At 34.6% G+C, this 22358-nt stretch overlaps 2 protein-coding genes across 3 annotated transcripts; one reads left to right on the top strand and one right to left on the bottom strand.

Annotated features, from left to right (window-relative positions):
• Positions 1–8490: 8490 nt before the first annotated feature.
• On the bottom strand, positions 8491–10746 carry LOC147398750 (uncharacterized). The gene has a single exon (XM_086448033.1). The coding sequence runs from the start codon at positions 10623–10625 to the stop codon at positions 8787–8789; it is 1839 nt and encodes a 612-aa protein (XP_086304159.1). The 5' UTR covers positions 10626–10746; the 3' UTR covers positions 8491–8786.
• A 6950-nt stretch (positions 10747–17696) lies between these two features.
• On the top strand, positions 17697–20709 carry LOC147398749 (putative cinnamyl alcohol dehydrogenase 1). Of its 2 annotated transcripts, XM_086448031.1 has the most exons (9): positions 17829–17915; positions 17996–18042; positions 18459–18536; positions 18623–18852; positions 18983–19021; positions 19109–19226; positions 19346–19585; positions 19673–20101; positions 20233–20709. In XM_086448031.1, coding segments are annotated over exons 6-9 (711 nt in total). In that variant the 5' UTR covers positions 17829–17915; positions 17996–18042; positions 18459–18536; positions 18623–18852; positions 18983–19021; positions 19109–19185; the 3' UTR covers positions 20234–20709. The 2 variants fall into 2 exon arrangements, with proteins under 2 accessions (XP_086304158.1, XP_086304157.1); XM_086448032.1 differs by lacking the exons at positions 18459–18536; positions 18623–18852; positions 18983–19021; positions 19109–19226 and adding an exon at positions 17697–17730 and having other exon boundaries at positions 17832–17915; positions 19457–19585.
• The last annotated feature ends 1649 nt before the right edge of the window (positions 20710–22358 follow it).

Raw genomic sequence — 22358 nt, 5'->3', positions numbered from 1 at the left:
TCATCCTCACCAAAATCAGCTCATTCCAAAACTTCTAACCCCATAAAAAATAGTTTATAAAAAATGGACGGTCTATGATTTTCAACTTGTAAACATGGGACTAAAAATTTCGGAATAGACTGATTTTTGGTGAAGATGATCTCCTCATCGTAGAGATCATCTTCACCAAAAATCAGCCCATTCCAAAACCTCTAACCCATATTTTGAAAAATGTTTTGCTAAAAAGTTTGCCCTTACCCTTGAACGCTTCCCATATATATATATAGGGTCCCGTTCGGCACCCTAAGTTTTACCACACACTTTAACAAATGCGTTTGTCTTATATGGGTTAGAAGTTTCGGAATGAACTGATTTTTGGTGAGGATGATCTCTATGGTGAGGAGATTCATCATCACCAAAAATCAGCTCATTCCAAAACTTCTAACCCCATCAAAATGATTTACAAAAAATGGACGGTCCACGATTTTTCAACGTGTAAACATGGGGCTAAAACATTTCGGAATAGACTGATTTTTGGGGAGGATGATCTTCTAATCATAGAGATCATCCTCACCAAAAATCAGCTCATTCCAAACTTCTAACCCATGTAGGACAAAAAACGTTTGTTAAAGTGTGTGGTAAAATTAGGGTGCTGAACATTCCCCATATATATATATATATATAATATATATATATATATATATATATATATATGGGTCCCGTTCAGCACCCTTGGGGATGTGCGTGTGTCTCAACTCAGGTATGGACTTGGTAGAGGTCTTACCTTACCTGCACCCAACCCATTGCCAATCCTACTAAGTTTAGAAAAAAAAATTAAAATTATTCTTTGACTTTGACTAATAGATTAAAATAAAAATTAACTATTTTCAGTACGGATGAGATTTGAACTCAAATCTCTTGGTATCATCACCCAAAGACTTTACCAACTAAGTTAATTAGTGTATCCCTACTTAATAACTCTATCTCCCGATCCGATTAACTAATACTATATTTTTTCCTTATCCATTCTCTTCTCCTTTTAGGACAAAAATTTTATCCCATTTGGATCTCCATCTTCTATTTATGCTCGTATTTTCAATCATTTTTCTCATACTATCAATAGATCTAGTGTAACAAAAATGGGTATATATATTTCTTTCTGTAATTTACAATAAACCTTTCAAAATCTTTTTAATTGAGTAGTATTTTGGTTGAATGTTTGGGTGTTCATATGCAACATCATTGGACAATATAATTATTTGTTTAAATGTTCTTGATACAAATATAGGTATTTCAGTCATTTTCAAAAATCAAATAGAGAAAATATTGTTCACCCAATAAATGGAAAATCAGGGTATTCCGAAAGTTTGATCATTTAAGAATAAATGGTATTATAGGATTGGGAAAATATGTCATATAAATTTAATCCAATAAGATTTGAAAGAGTTATCTCAGTTTTAGAGGAGAAAGTGTAAATGTTATATGCATAAAAAATTGCACAATGGTCCTTGTAGTCTTTAGAAATTATCGATTTACTTTTGCATCCTTATAAGCCATGAATGTGTCCCACATCTTTAAATTTATCTCACCATCATCTTAATCAAATCGTATGTCATCTTTTTTTATGCTTCTAGAATGGGGTGACAATGGGTTTGGTCAGGTTTATTTTTTTGGGGTTGAGATAAGGGTATTTTGAAAATTTAATCAACTCTAACCTGACTGATTTAATAATCGTGCCAAATCCTCCGATACGAATCCGACTCATTTTTAACTTGTTTAATAAATAGCTTGGGTTACTTGAACATTCATAACTCAAGAATATGACACAAACACAAATACAAACATGATTATAAACAATCTAACACAAAAAATCAGCTCAATCCAAAACTTTTAACCTCATCAAAAGTGCTTTACAAAAAGTGGACAGTTCACAATTCTTCACCTCATAAATATGGGGTTAAAATTTTTAGAATTAGTTGATTTTTAGTGAAAATGATTCCCTCGTTATAGAAATCATCGTCACCAATTCAAAACTTTTAGCCCACACAGGATAAAACATGTTGTATATATATATAAATATATATAAACTAAGGTTACGACTAAAAAAATATTACAATCATTAAATGGATTAATGGGTTGATGTCTTTCACTCGAAAGCGGACCGTTTAATAAACAAATTAGATGGGTCAACACGATAATGATCAAACACGAATAAGCTCAACCAAACATATTAGTTTCATGTTGTTTTTGAGTTGTGTTTGCAGGTTGTGTTATAATCGCTACCCCTAGGGGTGGCAATGGGTTGAATCGTGTCAATCGTGTTGCCGAAAAGGTATTATGCAAATGTAACAAACTCAAACCCGACTCACTTAATAATAATGTAAAAAACTTAAACTCAAACCCAACATTTTATCAAATAGGTAACCTAACTCGAGATGTGCAACTAGTTTGGTAAAGTTATAATCTTAAGCAGAAAAAGTAAGTTTTGCTTCCACCACTAACAATAAAATATTGTTATTAAAAATAAAATATAAAAAAGTCACACAACCAAAAACTAAAATCTACCAACATAAATTAAGAGAACTACTATTGCCACCTTACCTTTATTAATGACACACCAATTCTTGTATAAATCACCAAAGAATTGCACACAATTGGTGCGGAGTTAGTAAAAATTGGTGTGGCAAAAGCAACTCTCTAAATTAATAATCATAAAAAATATATATATATATATTTTATAAAAAAGTTCAATACACCTCTACGACAAATGATCATGTTTTTAGATGTCACAAGGTAATGCTACTAAGAAACTTTTCTTACTACACTACAAAAATGGTTTCTTTTTACGGTGGAAAATTCACAGCATTTTTTAAAATTTATCGTTAATTATAGATGATGTTTTTCTTTACCAAACTAAGATCTCAATTCTTAATTGTTTAAAAATATCTTAAAACACCCTTTATATATTATAAATTAAAAAAAAAAATGTGTTATTCTATGAATTCAAGTAAAAAATTTATAATTGTAAAATTTTTTAAAATAATTATTGGTATTTGAGATACTTCCTATGTTTTATGATTTAAAACGACAATTAATGATACAATAACTAAAAAGGTCAAAGCGAGTTGACATCCTTTACCTAAACACGACCCATTAAATAATTGTGTTAGATTGACTGGCACTATCATGACCTAAACCTACTTCATATCGTGTTAAGATTACCCCCGACCAAAATTAAGGATCACAAAATTTGTCAACACAAATGGTACTTGAGAAGTCATCCTAGATTGATTGTGTAGGACACTATGGTGACACTAAATTGAAGTGGAGGTGTGCTCGAAATCATGAATGTTATTCATTCCTATCTTGAGGAAAGCATCAATGGTTCAGAACACACCTCCACGTTAGTTCAAAATCCAATGCAGTGTATTACACAATTACTTTAAGATTTTTCATTTTTGAATAGGAGAAACATCTAATAAAATAATGTTGAAGTGACCTCAAGATTGGACCTCACATCACACACCTTGATGTGAGAGTGTATGACAATCATAGATGCTTTTCCCTGAATAGGAGTGAAAAATAATCTATAGTTTAATTCTTATCCACTTTCACGTGAAGATGTGCAATATGAGATCTAATCTTGAGGTCATTTTGGCACGACTCTATCTAATATACTGCATAATGACATTGAAAGTAGATGGTCAAGAAGCATTCATCTAGTTCCACACATATTATCTTTAGGGAAGTCTTATTGACAAACCACTGAACTTTAAAGACGGGTCAATTAAAAAAATATATATTTAAGGGCACCACTCTCTTCGTCATCTCTTCGTCACCCTTCTCTGATGGACCACTTGACCATTCTCTCTCTCTCTCTCTCCTCCCAATCTTTCTCTTTCTTCTCTCTTATTACTAGATTCAATGGAGTTGCAAGAGGTGCCCTTCGAGATGGAGTACCCAAAATATTTTTTCAACTTTTAGAGGCACCTCTAAAAATATGAGGGCCCTTAGAGATTATGATATGTCAATAAATTTTCTTGTACTTTATTGGTTTGATAATTAAATGAGCAGTATTGCTGGCAATTATCTCATTAAACACATTGTCCTACTTTTTTGTTGTTTATGGTAGAAAATGATCCTTTACCTATATTATCCTCCCATTCAAAGCACATATGATTCTCTAAGTCGATGATGATGATAATAATAATAAAACAAATTAGAATAACCATTGATTTTTTCCTAATGTATCTGGGGAAAAAAAATTCTAAGTTCTATGCACACTGCCACGTCAATGAATGCCTTTTTTTAAAGTCAAATCAACCCCAACCTTCTAATATTGAAATAATTTGATGAGTTTGCCTTTGTACCCTTCGAGTTGAATGTAGGTTCTGGCACCTAAATAAGCAACTGTTGCAATACATTTTGCAAAATACTTGACTATTTCCATCGAAAAAAAAAACTGGCACGTGCGAATCACTTAGAGTCCATAGGGAGTAGTTGAGAGAATCTCTAATCTATTGTTTTCTTTCTCTTGGAAACGCTAATAGTGTTTATTTAATCCTTAAACAGATCAAATGTGATCTTGAACAATATTCCATTTGAAGCATCATTCAAGGTAGGAAGACGTGTGGTCCTCATCAACCTATACTTCTTATTCTTCCAACAATTCCAAGCTAAAGGGAATCCCCTATGGGTACCCTTTACACGAAAGGAAAATTCCCCCACACCCACTTAATATATGTTAATATGTTTGATAATCACCTCTGGTTTTCATCTTGAGAAGACTGTAATTATACTCTAGGTTAGGTGCTCTTGTAAATGTTGCTTTACAAGTTAAATGGTTTACTCATCACTCATCACTCATCATCATTTGCCCAAGGAACCAAGACCAATGGTAAGCATGGTTTTAAAGATGCCAACTTAGCTAAGTTTGTTAGGCATGTGGAGTGTTGATCTCACGACTTGGGTTCAAACCATGGACCTCATGTTCCCATTGACCTACAGTTCTATGCCCTTGCCATGTCAGCCGCAAACCAAAACCACATGCATTCCTCGCAATTCTTCAAAAATTGTCCAAGACTTAGACGAGTTGCCCAAATCATTCAAGTCATCTCAGTGTCGTTTGTGAATGTGACAAGAAGCAATCATTGAGATCCTCTTCTCCTTCACCTCTAACGTTTGGACCCACAATTTTTAAATGGTCCATTGGCTTCCATTGATTTTTTTTAATGCTCCATCTGCTTCCATCGATTTTTTATTGGGAATGTATGAAAAAACACTCGAAGTAGCTGAGATTTACGTGTTTTCTCGAGATAAAAATATTATGCATATGAGAAAAATCGATGGTTCTCTCCACATTCTATTGTCACACCTCCCACTTCCTCTGATGTGAACTCATCTTTCTCAATCCCTAGGATTGTTGGACTATGACGTTTCACAAGTACAATAAACATTTTTAAGTCAAAATGAATTTTCCGCATTACCAAAATTTGATTTTCTCTAAAATTATTGCCCCACAACATTTCTCTCCATCATCACGTGGAGCTCTTATTATACGTACAGAATTTGCACCATATAATGTACAATTATTATTTGAATAATGATTTTCTGACGCTGCCCTTTGACTCATATTTATGGGGATGTACAGTTGTGTATTCTAAGGAAAAACAATTTATTGTTCTAGCCCATGCTACATTAGGGGCATATGGAGGGGGTGTCAAAAAATCACAACTCCTATTATTTCCCTCAATTATTTGAGAACAGGGTAGTTCTTATTATATTATTATCATTTTTATCCGGTAAGCGAGATTAGTGATCGGTAATTAGTTGGTGAAGGTGAGATTAGCAAGTCGTGGTTGATATTCATAGACTTTAACCAATTTAACAAGCCAAGTAATTTTTATTTTTCACCAATCTCCTAAAATTCACTTTTAACGTAACGCGAATAAATAAATTCACTGTTCAAGATTTGTCTCAATAAGTTTTACTAAATCAAAACAAGGAATTTGTGAAGCATTAAATCTCATCTTCTATTTGATACTAATAGAAGTAGACTATCTTGTCAATAAGAGTATGCTCGGCACAACAACATGGACAAGTGCTTCGATGCAAGTCAAGGGCCCAAAAAGAGTGTAAGAAACTAAAAATAAGTAGATTGAGGTTAGTAGAAAATATTGGAAGACATGTTGACAAAAATTATAGCTCCAAATACAATTGAAAAATAACATGGGGTTGATGTTGTTGATGCCAAATAGTTGGTATAAGTCATTGCGAATGATGACGATGAAGATGATTTGAAAGCCTTTCCGCTGTCAATTGCCAAAGGTCTCCAAAGTTCATGTTAAGCTGGACTCATTGTTTAGGAGGCTCAATTCAGTCAAGTTGCACCTGAGACCAATCAATGAAGTATAATAAGGGCCTACTTATTTCAACGAAAATGCTTAAGTAACATTGAAATTGACATCGTTTCAAACATTGCTGACATAGATGTGTGTACAGAACCATAGATGCTTTTCATCTAGATATGAGTGAGAAGCATTTATGGTTCTGGGCACACCAATGTGTGAAACGATGTCAATTTCAATGTTATTCCGGCTTGACTCTTATTTCAATTCTCAAGTATATAAGCGATGCCTAACACTCTACCCTATAATCTCTATCAAACCATTAATGAGCAGCAGTCATATACTAACTTTTTTATTTTTATAGTAAAGGGTTAACGGTTAGCAAGGTGACGTTGGTCTCAACGTAATTTAAACCTATGACAGGGGAACAACACTCCATACATCTTACCAACTTAGCTAAGTTGGCACTTCCATACAATAACTCGAACTCTAATTGTATGAAAAGTTGAAAAACACACTGTAAACTATGCCTAACTTTCAACGTATTTTTCTGAACATGGTGAGCTGTATGTCATGGGCTTACCGTGCAACCAGGACTTACCCATTTCTGCAGGTTTTGGAGAAGCTAGTCTTCTAGAAAGATCTGGAGAGAGACATAAAAGTATGTTCTTTGCTATCATGAAAAAAGTCTTGAGAGTTCTGATGATGTATACCATATTGTACATGGTAAGATAACTCTATAAAGTGGTTTACATATGTTGCAGGAGAGTTCTAGATTGTAAACAGCTGTAGAATTCTTGTAACTATGTGCCTTGTAAAGGAAGGTCACAGCCTCAAATCACATTTAATAGATTCTAATGTCAAATTGACAAGATAAACAATGTTAGAGTGGCATAAAGGGGTGAACGTAAGCCACTCAAGAAGTCTTGTTTTTTTATTGCATTTTCACTCACATATATCCATTGTTGCCTCATTTTTAATCACCCTTGATATGCACCAACTATTATCAGCAATCTCAAAACCTACAACTAGCCACCACCAAAAAATCCTTAATCCGTGTTATTACTCATTAGCAACAAATATTTATTGTATTTTTGAGAACAGAAGAATCATTTACGTTGGAAGATTTCAGCTAATACAGAATTCTGCAAGTTCAAGAACATGTACATTTTGCCACGCTGAATGTTATCTTATATTTGTAATAATCACCAATATAAGATAACATTCATAAATGGGATGTTTCAGCTACAAAAGACATACCTATCTGTGACTCATGAACCCTGCATGTGTGCCAAATGGATTCGTTAGGACTTATGAGACCCGCAAACCCTCCTACTTCATGGATATTACAGATGACCTGTTCTCATACACTATCTAATACCAATACAAAATGAAACTTTAAACATATAGTTGAATGAACTTTCAGGTATATTGTCTTCAACAGTGCTTTATCCCAACTATTTGGAGTAAAAAAAAATGAATCATGCACTGCATTCAATTCTGTTAAAGCGGGTTTCTTCAAATCTTTTCTAACTTTAGATATGCCAATTGAATATAAATAACCATTCTATGTTTTTCATGGATAACTAAAGTATTTGAAAGGTTGATAGTATGAATTTAAATGCCGTACATAGTACATCCTTAGCTCTTTTTTTCAGACGCATTTCCTGTTTGTCTTTGCATATGTATCCAATAATCATGAAAAATAAAATAAAACAGAACAGACATGAAGTGCCCCAACAAAGCCTAATAAATGTAATCAAAAGAAGATGGGAAACTAAAAGATAAATAAAAAAATTTAATCTGAACTTGTGAGCAGCTTATATCATTAAGAACTCGAAGAATAATCACAAACTTCACTTCTAATGAAATGGTTGCTCATCCATAACCTCGGCCTTCACGTTCAGTTGGGAGGGGATTGTTCAAAAGAAGGGACTAAATTGTTCTTTTTCTTGTGATGTCTTAGTGAGATTGTTCCTCATTAATTTGTTTCATTTTTTTTTTTTTTATCTCTGTTTTCCTCCTTAATAATTCTCACCACTAACAAATAAATAAAAGATGAATAGGTAAAATTGTGAACTTGACTGACCCATAAGTGCGATATTTTTAAGGTTCCTGAATACAAAGCAACAAGAAAATATAATGGAAACAAAAAGGGCACATATAAAAGGGACTAAGAATTTTTTTTTCTTTTTTCTTTTTCATAAACAGAAGTAAATACACCAAAACCATGAGAAACTATCATCAAATTACAAACTCTTTAAATATTCACTCATCTCTAACCAATGCATTTCGTCAATGCCCTCTCATTGGAAGGAACATATCACTTCCATTGAGGAGCAACTATCGATGTATCAATCCATCAATATGTGCAGAATGTATGAACCTGAAATCACTAAGTTACAATCCAAGACACCTTAAATACAAATGATTGGGTTTGAAAGCTCATTACAGTGGTAGTCATGGAGAATGAGATTGCCTTTGAGGATGAATTCCTGCCTGGTAGAGCTCAAGATTGTATATAGCTCTAGGAATCAATTCTCTCAACAAAGGATGTTGAGCCACAGTAGAACGAGCAGCCACCACAAGAGCAGTCATCACCTTTGCTTGTTCTAGAGCCTCACTATTGCTCACATGCAATGCTAAGTAACATAAGAGAATGAGTCCTTGTAACTGACAATGTTCGTTCACCCTCAATAATCTCATAAGAGGTGGTACCCCTTCAAATTCAATGATAGCTTTCGAATGTTGTACGCATAAAAAATTATCAGGACTTGCAAACTTGCCCAATGCAATGCTCGCTTCCATGGCCACTTCCGGAGTCCTGTGACTGAGCTGTGTCACTAGAGGACCAATGACACGAATTTCCCTCGCTGGAAAGGTATGAGATAATGATCCGATTGATTTAATAGCTGGAATTTGTAAGAAGGGGTTTTGTTCGTCTTGAATCACCCTCAAAAGTTGATCCACAACTGCTTTCGCAGCAAGAGAATTAGTTTTGAAAGCTGCCCGTCTAAGGTCTGCATTATATTCTGCTGCTGCAGTTATTTCCATTATAGTCATCAAGCAATTTAATTGCAACTCTCCTTGATCCTCGATATGCTTTGCCAAACAAAGCAACCCTTTTGTCTCAGTAATTCTCTGGCTGTTCAATACACTATCTTTCGAAAGCCTCCAGAGTGCCTCGGCACACTTAATCTTAAGTTCCAGCTTTAGTTCAGGTTTCTCATTCTCCTTCTCTTTTTTCTGGTGCCCACCACGACTACTACCATCGGAAGATGAATACCTGTAATGATGGTGATGAGTTTTTGTATTTGCACCCAATTCCTTATTAATTTGTACCAGAGAATGAATACTAGTGGGCTTATTGGATCGATTCTTGGGATCATCCAAAAACATCTCCATCGACAACAAAGACACAAGTGGTCTAATTACGTTCTCTCTTGCAAATTCTCCCTGGGCAGTTGGATCATTCTTCGCCATCCTTGCAACCAAATTCGCAACCCAAATCTGAACCCTCATAGGAGAATCCGAAAGAGCATGCACAATTATCGGAATTCCAAGATCAACCACAATTTGTCGAACCCTCTGTTGATCGGTAGCCAAATTAGATAATGCCGTCGCTGCAGCAATTTGGGCATCGGGAGATAACCCCTCTTTCAATAATCTCAGTAAAGGAGGTACACCACCTTCTTCGATTATAATTTTCTTGTTTCGATCGTTATCGAGGGCTAGCGAGGCAAGTTCGTTGGCCGCCTCGAGGCGATCCTGCAACGGACCCATTTGAATTGAAGCAATAAAGGACCAAACCCATGACAATATAGGGTCGTTACTTGCGATTGGAGGAAGAGAAAGAACAATACCTCCTTCAGAGCCGCCATTGGAGACTGAGTTCTCAGTAGAAGCGTAATCGTAGACACTAAGAAGCCATTTCATGTCTCCAATGGAGGCATCGAGGAGATTAACAAGCTTTCGAAAGTCTGTAGCGGAAGTGATGGTGACAACACGACGTAGGACGCCACTTCGCTTGCATTTGCGAACTAGGGTTAGGGCACGCTCGAGATTCTTGGTTACTTCAGAGACTATGCGACGGATGGGGCGTTCGTAGAGAGATGGTGTGGAAGTAGCGAGGCGAACGGAAGAGCGAAGCATTTGGGAGAGACGATCGACTTGTTTGCCTACATCAGAGCAATCAGTCTTGAATGATTCTGCCTCTTCGATGGCTATTCTGACTCTCTCTGCTAGTGAGATTGGGAAAGAGAGTTCTTCTTCTATAATCTTAGTTTCCATGGCCATCATCGAGTGATCTCCACTTCTCTCTCTCTCTCTTACTCTCTGTATATCTGTTCTCGCGTAACGTAACCGTTTTTTCTTTTCTTTTTCTGTTTTTTCGTTTCGCGTCTGGTCTGTTCTGGTTTGGTATACTTGCTCTATGCCTCAGTTGTTTCGTTTTTGCTAGATAAGTTTTTATATTGCCAGACACATCAAACGTACATAATTACCCGAGGAGAATATTCAAATTATTTTTGAATTTGGTGGCACTTCAATTTTCAACACTTTGAAAGAAATTCAAAGTAGATATATATTTTTTTAAATTTAATTTTTTTATTTTTATTTTCAGAAATTGTAGAAGCTTGTGACGTTAGAATGTCAAGTTGGTAATTCACATGAGACCATGGTTTTTAAATTCGGTATCGCGTCTCGTCTCGTTCAATTCTAATATCGAATTGTCTCGGACGAGTTTTTCGATACGTTTGAGACGTCTCGTGAAATAACCCGAAAAATTATACGTGAGACGTAAAACTCGATAAAAAAATTGACTTTGTGAGTTGGTCTCGTTCAGTTCTGATACCGAGTTAACTCAGACGATACGTCTCGATCTCGGATGAGTTAAAAAACCATGCATGAGACAAATACTTTTAGTAAGACTTGAAATCTTTTAAGTTAATAAGAAAAGTGTTTTACTTTTTTATTGAGTTTATTAAATTAAAAAGGATTTCACCCTTAAGTTAATAAGAAAAGTGTTTTACTTTTTTATTGAGTTTATTAAATTAATAAGGATTTCACCCTTAGTAAAGATCTTTGGACTCTCCTTCTAGTGTCAAAAAAACATGATGTAATACTTTAAGGCTGTAGAGAATAAAATTATATAAATTAAAAAAATATATTTTTTTTTCATCATTAAATTTTAATTTGAAATTTAAGAATTATGTGATAGTTCAATAGACTTCTATTTTCCACATCTTGGATTAAATACAAAACAAATTGTTTTTAAAAAACAAATTTATTTTGGATATGAGATTTTCGATGAAACTTGGAGGACTTTGGTATTGAGTGTTGGATTGTTGATATGGTTATCCATTTGAACAAATCGATTCTTACTAAGACTTAAAATATTTATTAAATTATTAAAAAAATATTTATTTTTATAAAATTATCCTTACAAAATTACCTTGCATGTTTGACGTGGAGTCTATAAAAAAAAAGTCCAGATAATATGACTCAACAGGGTGGCATACTCAATTGACTCCTTAACGTGAACAAGTTTGAGAATCATAGATCTGTATGCCTTGAAATATATGATTGCACTTTTCCATATAAGATTATATCCCAAGAAAATTACATATCCTGAGACATACAGATCTACGACTCTCGAACTTATCCACATCAAAGTCAATTGACTATGGCCCAACAACATTATCATGGCTCAAAAAACAATCACTTTGGGGGTGGGGGGTGGGATATGTAGTCTGACATATTAATCAATCTGCAAGACACAAGTAATGAGCCTGGCAATATCATTCTCCTTTTCTCTCCATTATTCCAAAAGTAGAAAGGAATTACCAGTAAACCACGTGACTGTAGCTGTCGTTGGCCTTTGCGTCTTGATTGGGTCCTATCTAATCTTTGAATTTGATTGAAGGCCGTAACTAGACATTCACCATTTGTTTGCCCTACAAGTACCATAGTTTGACCGCCAACACTCTTGAATTTAGGCGACTTTAACTACATCCTAACTGTTGGTCAGAATACAAGTCAAAGACGAAACTACGACGACTCTTTGAATTATTAGTATTTTCTGGCCAAGGCTGTGTTGGGGTAGGGGACTATCCTTATGGTTTTAAAACTCGTCCCAAGTTAATTTGCTATCGGAATTGAACGAGATCAACTCATAAAATCATTTTTATTTTATTTTATATATCGAGATTTATGATTTATATTTAATTTTTTTATTTGTCTCACGAGACATCTCAAACATATCAAAAAACTCATCGAGACGACTCGATATCAAGTCTGAACGAGACGAGACGAGACGTAAAATCGAGTTTTAAAACCATGTTGTAAATTGCTCATCTTTAATTCAACGAAATTTCAAGTCAAATGAGAAATTATTTCTAAACTAATAAAGCGAGATTCTATTGTCACACCAATTTTACTAAGAGCACCCCAAAATGTGTGCAATACAGACAAGACAAGACCTTGGTGACTAGAACATGGAGCGGGTATGGATGCGAGAGCGGAAATGTCTAGTTAAAAAATATCTTAGAGTGTTGAACGTTTTGAGAGCTTTATATAAATTATATACTCAAATATCAATTTAATTTTCCATGCTTCATTTATTTATCTATTTCATCATCATTCATTTTTTATTGCAAAAATTACCTGTTCTAAGATTTAGAATTGAAAATTTTAAGAAGATAAACATATTTTATTCAATAAATTTCAATTTGAAAAATGTAATAATGGGTCACTATGTTCATAGCCATTATATTTCCACTCATCTTGTGTCCATGAATTGTTGGTAATTTTTTTTTTCTTTTGGTACTATTTGTATGACTTGACTAATATCACGGGTGTTAACTATGTTATTCCCCACCCTAATTAGTTACAACAACACAATATTGATCAATATTATTATTTATTAGTAATTCAATAATGAATAAATATTTTAGTGATTGAAGTTTCTTCTGGTTCAAAGGTTTTGAGATTAACTCTTTAATTATAGTAATATTTAAATAAAAAAAACATCATTGCACTATTGTCTTGTTGTAGATTGCCTCTTGAATAAAACCTTTAGGACCATCCATCATCTTCTCATTCTTTCAAAGTCACGACTATATTAACCGATTCTCTCTCTCTCTCTGTGATTTTTGATATGATGTTATTAATGATTTTGATCATAGCTTAATTTTTCAATGTCCATTGAAATGACTTTCAGATATATTATTATTCAATAACAATATTCATTTGATATTTTTATTTATTTTGTTATGTATTTTTTTATTATTAATATGTCCAATTTCCCCAGTTGTATTAAAATATATAATTTTTTTACAAAGAAGTAATTATTAAAAAAATAATCTTATTCATGTATTTTATACATGTACCCAAATTAAATTTTCATCATTTTAAATATGAATCTAACTGTGCTAAAACTGTTTTTCCATCATATTTATAGTCTTCACTTTATTCATCCAGATTTTTATTAAATTTTTATAGGTATATATTGAGTATAAATAAAATTTATGTTGTTTATTTAACAACCTAAAATTGTAACCTCCTCATACACTAATTAAAGATAATATCTTCATATTACTGTGCTGTGAAAGTACAATCTTTAGATCGCAGCGGATAATATCAAGGGATAGATTAGTTGCAAGTAGCCTAGTACTGGTTGCAGTCCATATTACATAAAAGTCCCCCTTGCACTTTGTGCATGTGAGTGCATCCCCTCCCCACCTCCACACAGAAGAGAAAAAAAAATTACATTTTTTCATCATCATCTTCTTCTTTTATTCTTCTTAATTGGCTAACTTCCATGAAAGTAGCAACGCCAGCCTTTTTCTTCTTTGTCATCTCTTAAAGGAAATATTGCACTTCATCTTCTTTTTCTTTTATTAATTGTATTCCATATGTATGATTATGATGTCAATTGCTGACAACTAAAAATGACGATGATGAAGAAAAATGAGTAGAATGACAGATATCGTAAAATTCTCTCGTGAGATATAACTAGTAAGATTAAGATAGTAATTATATTATCTTTCGATCAGGGGTAAAGTCATAATTTTCTTTTAGTGGGGGGTAAATTTATAGTTAATTGGAGGGGGAGAGGGCAAAAATTGGAGGAAGACGAGGGAGTGGGGACAACAAGGCTAAACAGACATATCAATAGTTCAAAATATAGGGATATCTTAAATTTAAGTATAAATTCAAAGGTATCTAAAATGCCCAAAAAAGTTGAGTGGGCGGCCAAATGTCTCCTTACTAGCACCGCCCTTGCTTTTGATAATGATGCGACAGGTCCTTAGGATCTATAACTTTCATAGACTAATGTGAGGATTATATTATATTTGGCACCTTAAATGGCAGCCCAATGAATTCCACTATCACCTCACCCTTATTATCCCCAATATACACTCTAGCTACCTCATGGCTACTTGAGGCATGTTTTTGTCACCGTATTTTATATTAAAACGTTTATGGTTGGAACTTAACGTAATTGATCACGAACAAAATTTACCATATGAGTCCTTGTGATGAGCGTAGTCTACTACACGAGTCCCCATTGGCTTTCCCAACACAGTTGAATGGTTATTGCATCCTTGTAGATGATGTGGAGCCTTATTTTCGCGAGGTGATTATTCAGGCCACTATAGTGGTAATTTTTACGAGAGACTAATCATGAGAACAAGTGACCTAGTAGTTAGTTTCCAAATTAACCATTTTGGTGTTCCCGTAGCAAATGAATTTGAACGGCTTTCCAGGAAATTAAACTTTTCCCTCCATATTATATTTATTTGAGTTTATACTTTTTTAATATATGGCATAAACAACTAAATAAAACAAGAATGGCAGCACCCAACATCCACTCTAAGACAAAAGGTTCCAACAAAATATATTGTTTTGAAGCATAAATTTTCACAACAATTGGGACCAAACCAGTGAAGATCAGCTGTAGTGTAAGATCACACTACGTCATATTGCATTTTTCGCGACGGCGTAATTGCGCTAAAACGACTGCTTAAGGCTGTCGTTAATTACGACAATTTTAATCTGTCGTTTAACCGTCGTTTCTACGGAAAAAGTAAAAGTTGGGGTGCCAATAGCCATCCTAAAAGAGAGATGCGGTCCCTCGTTCACTCTCTCTCTCTCGTCCTCGACTCTCTGTCTTTCGTCCTCGGATAGAACTCGACTTCCGCCATTGTCGAACGCTCCTCTCACTCTCAACTCATCTCTCTCGTCTCTCTGTTTCTGTCTCTGTCTCTCTCTGTCTCTCTCTCTCTCACTCTCACTCTCAACTCATCTCTCTCGTCTCTCTGTCTCTGTCTCTCTCACTCTCACTCTCTTCTCGAATCTCTCTCTCGGATCTCTATTCTCGAATCTCTCTCTCTCGGATCTATCTTCTCGAATCAACTCTAAGCTTTGATCTAGCGTTTCTCCCTCTCTCTCACTCACTCGACTCTCTCTCTCGGTGAATCGATCAGGTTTTTCATTTTTGAAAGTAGATCGTTCGAATTTTTTTTTTTGGAAAGAAATTGATTGGAGTTTGATTGAAAGATTTTTGCTCGATCTCTCACTCACAGAATCTGTTTTGTAGACGCAATCATTTTCGATTTGCAAGTTTTAGGGCATAATCGATCGGCGTTTGATCGAAAATTTTAGGGCTTTGTTCGATTGACCGAATCTTGCTTTGACTCGGCCCAGCAATGCCTTCCGAGTTGCCTCGGAGATTATACAAAGAGAAGGCTCTCTAGGTCTCTACAAGGGTTTATCTCCAGCGATTCTTAGGCATCTTTTCTACACTCCGATTCGAATCGTCGGATACGAGCACCTAAGATATGTTGTTTCGAACGATTCTCTTTCTGGAAAAGCGTTCATTGGAGGGATCTCTGCCGTAATTGCTCAGGTAACTTCAATTTCATTGTTTATCTGAGAATTTTAGGTCTTCGATTGAGTTTATTAAATCTTCAATTCCGAGGTTTAGTTTAATTCGCGAATAAGGTTTGATTGGATTCATTGACGTTCTAAACTGATCTGAAACAGTTCTTGAGTGCATTTAATGTACTTGATCTGAAGAGCAATTGATTGTATCTAGTGTTCTTATGTTGTTTGAATTTTATTTTAATTTTTTAGAAAAAAAAAATATATTCTTAATTAATTTTTCTGAATTATTTCAAGTATCTACTAGAGGTTTTGAATGTTTGATTGTGTTGTCTGAATGAACACCAAGCCATCACCTTTAACTTGATTGAGTTTTTGGACAATGTTCACACATATTGACGTTTCAAACTGAAATGGACCTGTTGATACTCCTAATTAAAGTCCTACAATTTGTGATTTAAATCTTACAATTCAAATCTTAACCAAAATGATTTGAATCTTACATATGGAAACCCTTTAGATACAAGTCCCAACTATTTCTTTTTGAATTTTGCTCTTCGTGTACCATTCACTATTCAAATCTTACGCTATTGGAATAAAAACAAGGGTCATATTTTTCAGGTGAAAATAGTGAATCCTATGTATTTTTTTGCTTTTCTTAAACTATAAACTCTATAAAAATAAATAAATAAAGTGAAAGATAACGAGTGGTTGTTATTTTATTTTATTTTACCTAAACATTAATGGCAAGAATGCATGTCCTTTCGACGCAAATATAAAGATTGAGAATGGAAACGTTTGATGAGATGCTGAAAATTGTTGATGAAGTAATGCTGCCAAAGACAAGGATTGTTCCTTTCTTTTTCTCAATCTTCCATCTTAGACTATTTAAGTAAACACGATTTTGATTTTTTTGAGAAAAGATGTTTTGCTTTTTATCTTTGAGTTTTGAAGAATGCCTCTCAATGTTGCATATCAAGATTGCCTGGTAGATTGTTTTGTAAGTAGCCATACAAACCTTTTCATTATATGATGAGTTAGAGTAGTTACATATTATATTATATAGATGAATAATGCTGAAGTGACCAAGATTGTACCTCATATCTCACTTTCCTGGTGTGGAAGTCTATAGGAATCATTGTCTAGGGTTCCTACATAATTCCACTCAGGAAAGTGAGATATGAGGTACAATCTTGAGGTCACTCCAGCACGACTCTGTATAGATTATTTTTTAGATTATTACATAATGTTATTTCATAGAGGAAAAAATCTGTATGAATTAACCATCTAACAACATGAATCGTGATTCGAGTTTCTACAAGCTTCTTTTCTATCAACACTGCCCCCAAGAACATAAACCCAATTTGAGCATCCTTATTATTAGGGAAGCATAACGGTATGCATCATATGAAACAAAATATTGTATGATCTTATATCAGTAAATCAATTGTCAACTTGGGATTTTTTCCTTTTATTCTTCATTGTCGATTCTTTTGATCCTGTTAGAATGAAGCATAAGGTTGATTTTGCCCCTCATGGGTTCTATACACCAAATATTTTGTTTCTCTCTCTTCTAATTTTTTTATGTACATTGTTTGATGATTGTTTCTTATATGCCAGATTTTATACACTGATGGTGATGTAGAGATACTGACACTTAAAAAAGAAAGATGGGAACTTGTGAAAGAAACAATGGAAGATGTGGTGGGTACACGTTCATGGTCTCTAATTTTTTTTTTCTGTGGTTGATATACTGCCTTTATGCTGATACATTTTTCTAACAGGAACAAGTAACTGATCATCCTAGTCCTGATGTTGCTACCTCTGATATGTAAGTGTCACCATTATACTTGTTTTGGTTTTTTACAATCTTGTTTTTTCCCTCAACAAGATAGTTGAAAAAAGTGGTGGAATGAATTATAGAAAAGCATTTTAATTTTGTTTAGCAAGAACATGAAAAACTTGTTTAGCTAGTAGCCAATTTTAGTTTGGAAGGTGACAATATCTGGAATAGTATTTTCATCTTTTACTTTACTTAAACAATAGTTTGATAGATGTGTCTAATCGTTTGTATTTTTATATAGTTTTTCAATTTTAGTTTTGAAGGTGACAATATCTGGAAGGTAAAATGGCTGCTTTGATCTCTACAACTGAATTAGACCGTTTATATTGAATCCTGCATTGCAGCTTACGTGTAGCTTTCAAGTTGAACTTATTTATTTTTGTGTTTCATGGTGTACCTATCAGAATTGGACTACCGTAGCACAGTGTGTCCATGACATTCTTAAAGACTAATCACGTTTGCGATTAACTCATAGGTGGAAGGTATTTTACTTAACGACTTGAAGATTGTCTTCTACTTCAATTTTGTCCTTGGTTTGGATATTAAGCTTTGTTTTCTCTATTGAAAGGTTTTAGAGGTCCGACCTGCTATTAACCGGACAAGGGAAAAGCTGTGGAATTTCTTCTTGAGTCACTTGGTGGGGTAACTCTGGCTATTGTTGTCCTTTCCGAGTTTTCAACGTAAGCATATTGTGACCCACCCTTCCACCTACCGCACCTCTCCACCAGATACGCCGCGTGGCTCCAATTGCCAAACAAAGCTTTGTTACTCTCTCTATTTATTCCTTTTTCTTATAGAAATTCTCTCTGTCCTGTTCCCCTCCTCCTCATTCTTCCCATAATACCCTCTCTTTCTCGCTCTGCAACTCAAAATCTCAGATGGGTAGCCTTGAGAAGGAGAGAACGACAACAGGATTTGCAGCAACAGACCCAACAGGGATCCTATCTCCTTACACTTATTCACTGAGGTGAAACACACAATTCCTCTAATATCTCTTTTCTTATATCAATCTCATCTCCTCTCTAACAATTTTTTCTATGAAAAAAAAAAACAGGAGCACTGGCCCGCAAGACGTGTACATCAAGGTCATCTATTGTGGTATCTGCCACACTGACATCCATCAAGCCAAGAATGACCTCGGCATGTCTAACTATCCTATGGTTCCTGGGTGGGTAACCCCTTCTTTCTTTTCATCCCAAATGCATGCTCTGTTTCTTTCTTTCTTTTTTTCCTTCTTTTTTTGATTTTGGGTTCTTTTTTTGTTTATAAATTTGAAAAAAAAAAAAAAAAGGCATGAAGTTACAGGTGAAGTAATTGAGGTTGGTTCTGATGTAACCAAATTTAAAGGCAAATTTAAAGTTGGAGATTCTGTGGGAGTGGGCACACTTGTTGGATGTTGCAGGGATTGCTCTCCATGTAAATCAAACATCGAACAATACTGTAACAAGAAAATGTGGTCCTACAATGATGTCTATACTGATGGGAAACCAACCCAAGGAGGTTTTGCTGGTGCCATGGTCGTTTATCAGAAGTAAATCGATCATAAACTTGTTATTTTTCTACAGATTTATTCTACTCTGGAATGCACTGGACCATTCCTTTTTTTTTTTTTTTAAAGGTTTGTTGTGAAAATACCAGATGGGATGGCACCAGAACAAGCAGCACCTCTATTGTGCGCCGGGTTGACAGTGTACAGCCCATTGAGGCATTTTGGTTTGATGAAGAGTGGATTAAAGGGAGCGATTCTGGGTCTTGGAGGGGTTGGACACATGGGTGTGAAGATGGCGAAGGCTATGGGCCATCACGTGACTGTTATCGGTTCATCTGATAAGAAGAGAGAGGAGGCGATGGGGCATCTCGAGGCGGACGCGTATCTAGTAAGCTCGGATGCGGCTCAGATGCAACAAGCCGTAGACAGACTCGACTATATACTAGATACAGTTCCTGCATTTCATCCACTTGAGCCTTACCTTTCTCTCTTGAAGGTTGATATTGATGGGCGTTATTTCAACACCTCTGCAGTTCGTCTCTCCCATGGTGATGCTTGGTGAGTTTAATTGATGTTCTACTTTATATATCTATTGATAAATTTTATTGAACCTTGCAGAATTATTGAGTATTAAATCTTTTGGAGTTACATGACTTAAATATCTGCTATGTTTTTTATGTGGCCATCAGATGTATGATACAGGCATGTCAGGATGCATCACCAAGGAAGAAGTAGCATCCATGCTTCGAATCATGGAAACATTGACCTTCGAATCACCAAGGAAGAAGTAGCAAAAATAGCGGCTAAGAATGTGTATGAGCTCGAGCTTGAGAGTGCAGGGAGCTACTTGTTGTTGTCGAACTTATATGCGGATAATGGCAATTGGGGCGACGTTGAAAGGTTGAAGAAGATGATGAAGAGGAGGTTGAGAAGAAATAATGGGTGCAGTTGGACAGAGATTAGATAACAAGTGCAGAGAACATTATCTCCCAAATTTCTTCCATAGGAATCTGAACTCAACTTATTATGGAACCATTTTCATTAAGTGATACCCAATTTGTTGTGACATTGTAGGGTCTTCTATTGGATCTCACATTCTTTTTAATAAAAAAATTATTACATTGAAATGGATAATAGAAATGATGATACAGCCTCAATTTGCACTTTTTAGATATTGAATAATTTTTTAATTTATAAAAAAAAAAATATATATAATTTTTTAATTTATAAAAAAAAAAAATAATAATTTATTTAAAAAGAAAAAAAAACTCATATTGTAAATAAACGACTGTTAAAGATCGTCGTTTTTCCCGACTGTAAAAAACAGTCGTTTTAACCGTCGTTTTTTTCAACTGTCACTAACAGTCGTTTTTACTGTCGTTTTTTTCGACTGTCAAAGACAGTTGTTTTTTTCCGACTGTCAAGGACAGTCATTTTTTAAAAACCACTCCTTTTTAAACGACTTTTTTTCTGACTGCAGGGGCAGTAGTTTTTTTCAAAAACGACTGTCTTGGACAGTCGGTTTTGACGCATTATGACGTAGTGTCATGTCACTACCATGTTTTAATTTAAAGAGAGAAAAGACAATGAATCTTGGCAGATTGTTAAAATAGAAACAAGGACCTTGAATCTTCCACACCTGCCTATTTTGTTTAACTCACCAATCCACTATTATGTTTTGGAAGTCAATCCTATAACATCAACCAACATGGAAGTAAAACTTGTACGCATAATAATGCAACACATCAATGAAGATGATGTGAAAAAACGAAAACAATAAATGTTATTTATGTGAATAGTGCTGAAGTGATTGAAAAAGAATCTATGATTCCTATCCACTTTCACATTAAGAAGTGCACTATGAGATTCCAGCCTGAGGCCACTCCAACGCGACTCTATTTATGTATCTTTTATTAAAGTATCAGACTTTAATCCAATGGTTAGGATAATAAGTTTCTTCCATGGGAACTTATAAGTAATGAAAATTTTTTTGCTCACAAAAATCTGTCATCCACCAATCACATGTAGCCACGTGTATTGAATGGCATTCCTTATTTACAAAAGTTCCTTTGTTAGTTACAAAACTATCCTTGTATGCTTGACGTGGCAAGCACTGAAGAGTCTATGAGCAAAAAACAACTCATACATAATAATGTTATGGGATGTTTTAGGTAGGTTAGAATTTTCATCTTCTAGGTTTTGAGAAATACAAAGAGAAGGGTGTAGAAGGGTTTCAGGGCTTGGGTTCAAGATTAGAACTTCAGTAATTGCTTTTTGTATTGTCTCCTTTGATGTTCTTAGTGAAGAAAATTGGATCTGCCCATGGAATTTGGCCAGTGTTGTTGAACTACATACACCTAGGTGAAAACTGAAATTTTTGAATGGCCAAGGCCCACAAATTTGTTAAAACGAATGCAGGCTGTTTAAATTTTTTGTGGTCCCCAAATTTGACAGTTTAGAGTCATCGACTTCCTCCCATCCTCCATTAATTTGATGGTTTTGGCATGTCGACAAAAAAATTAGATAATGAAAAATTTGACAATGCCTTGGTTCATCGAATATGGACTTTTTTCATGTTATAATAAATTTTGGTATTTTTTAATTTGTTTCTTTTTTTTTTCTTTGCTACTTTTTTCTTAATCATAATGAACCATGATTTTAAAACTCAGTTTGACGTCTCTTCTCGGACTTCCAATACATTTGAGTCGTCTCACTCAAAAATGAGAAAAATGAACTATGATTTTAAATCTCGTCTGATGTGTTTGACTTGTCTATCCATCTCGTTCGTGAACGAAAACGAGATGTATAGGACGAA

Source organism: Akebia trifoliata, chromosome 7 (assembly GCF_017979445.1).
Source record: "Akebia trifoliata isolate Shusen 1 chromosome 7, ASM1797944v1, whole genome shotgun sequence".
In the NCBI taxonomy this organism is placed as follows: domain Eukaryota; kingdom Viridiplantae; phylum Streptophyta; class Magnoliopsida; order Ranunculales; family Lardizabalaceae; genus Akebia; species Akebia trifoliata.
This window is presented reverse-complemented; position numbering and strand designations above follow the sequence as displayed.

What these genes read in the sequence shown, in the direction of transcription:
- LOC147398750 (XM_086448033.1), bottom strand. Translation starts at nt 10,625, where the DNA reads ATGATGGCCATGGAAACTAAGATTATAGAAGAAGAACTCTCTTTCCCA.
- LOC147398749 (XM_086448031.1), top strand. Translation starts at nt 19,186, where the DNA reads ATGACCTCGGCATGTCTAACTATCCTATGGTTCCTGGGTGG. An exon ending in ATCCTATGGTTCCTGGGTGG is followed by an intron (nt 19,227 to 19,345) that starts GTAACCCCTTCT and finishes AAAAAAAAAAAG; the next exon opens with GCATGAAGTTACAGGTGAAG. An exon ending in GCCATGGTCGTTTATCAGAA is followed by an intron (nt 19,586 to 19,672) that starts GTAAATCGATCA and finishes TTTTTTTTAAAG; the next exon opens with GTTTGTTGTGAAAATACCAG.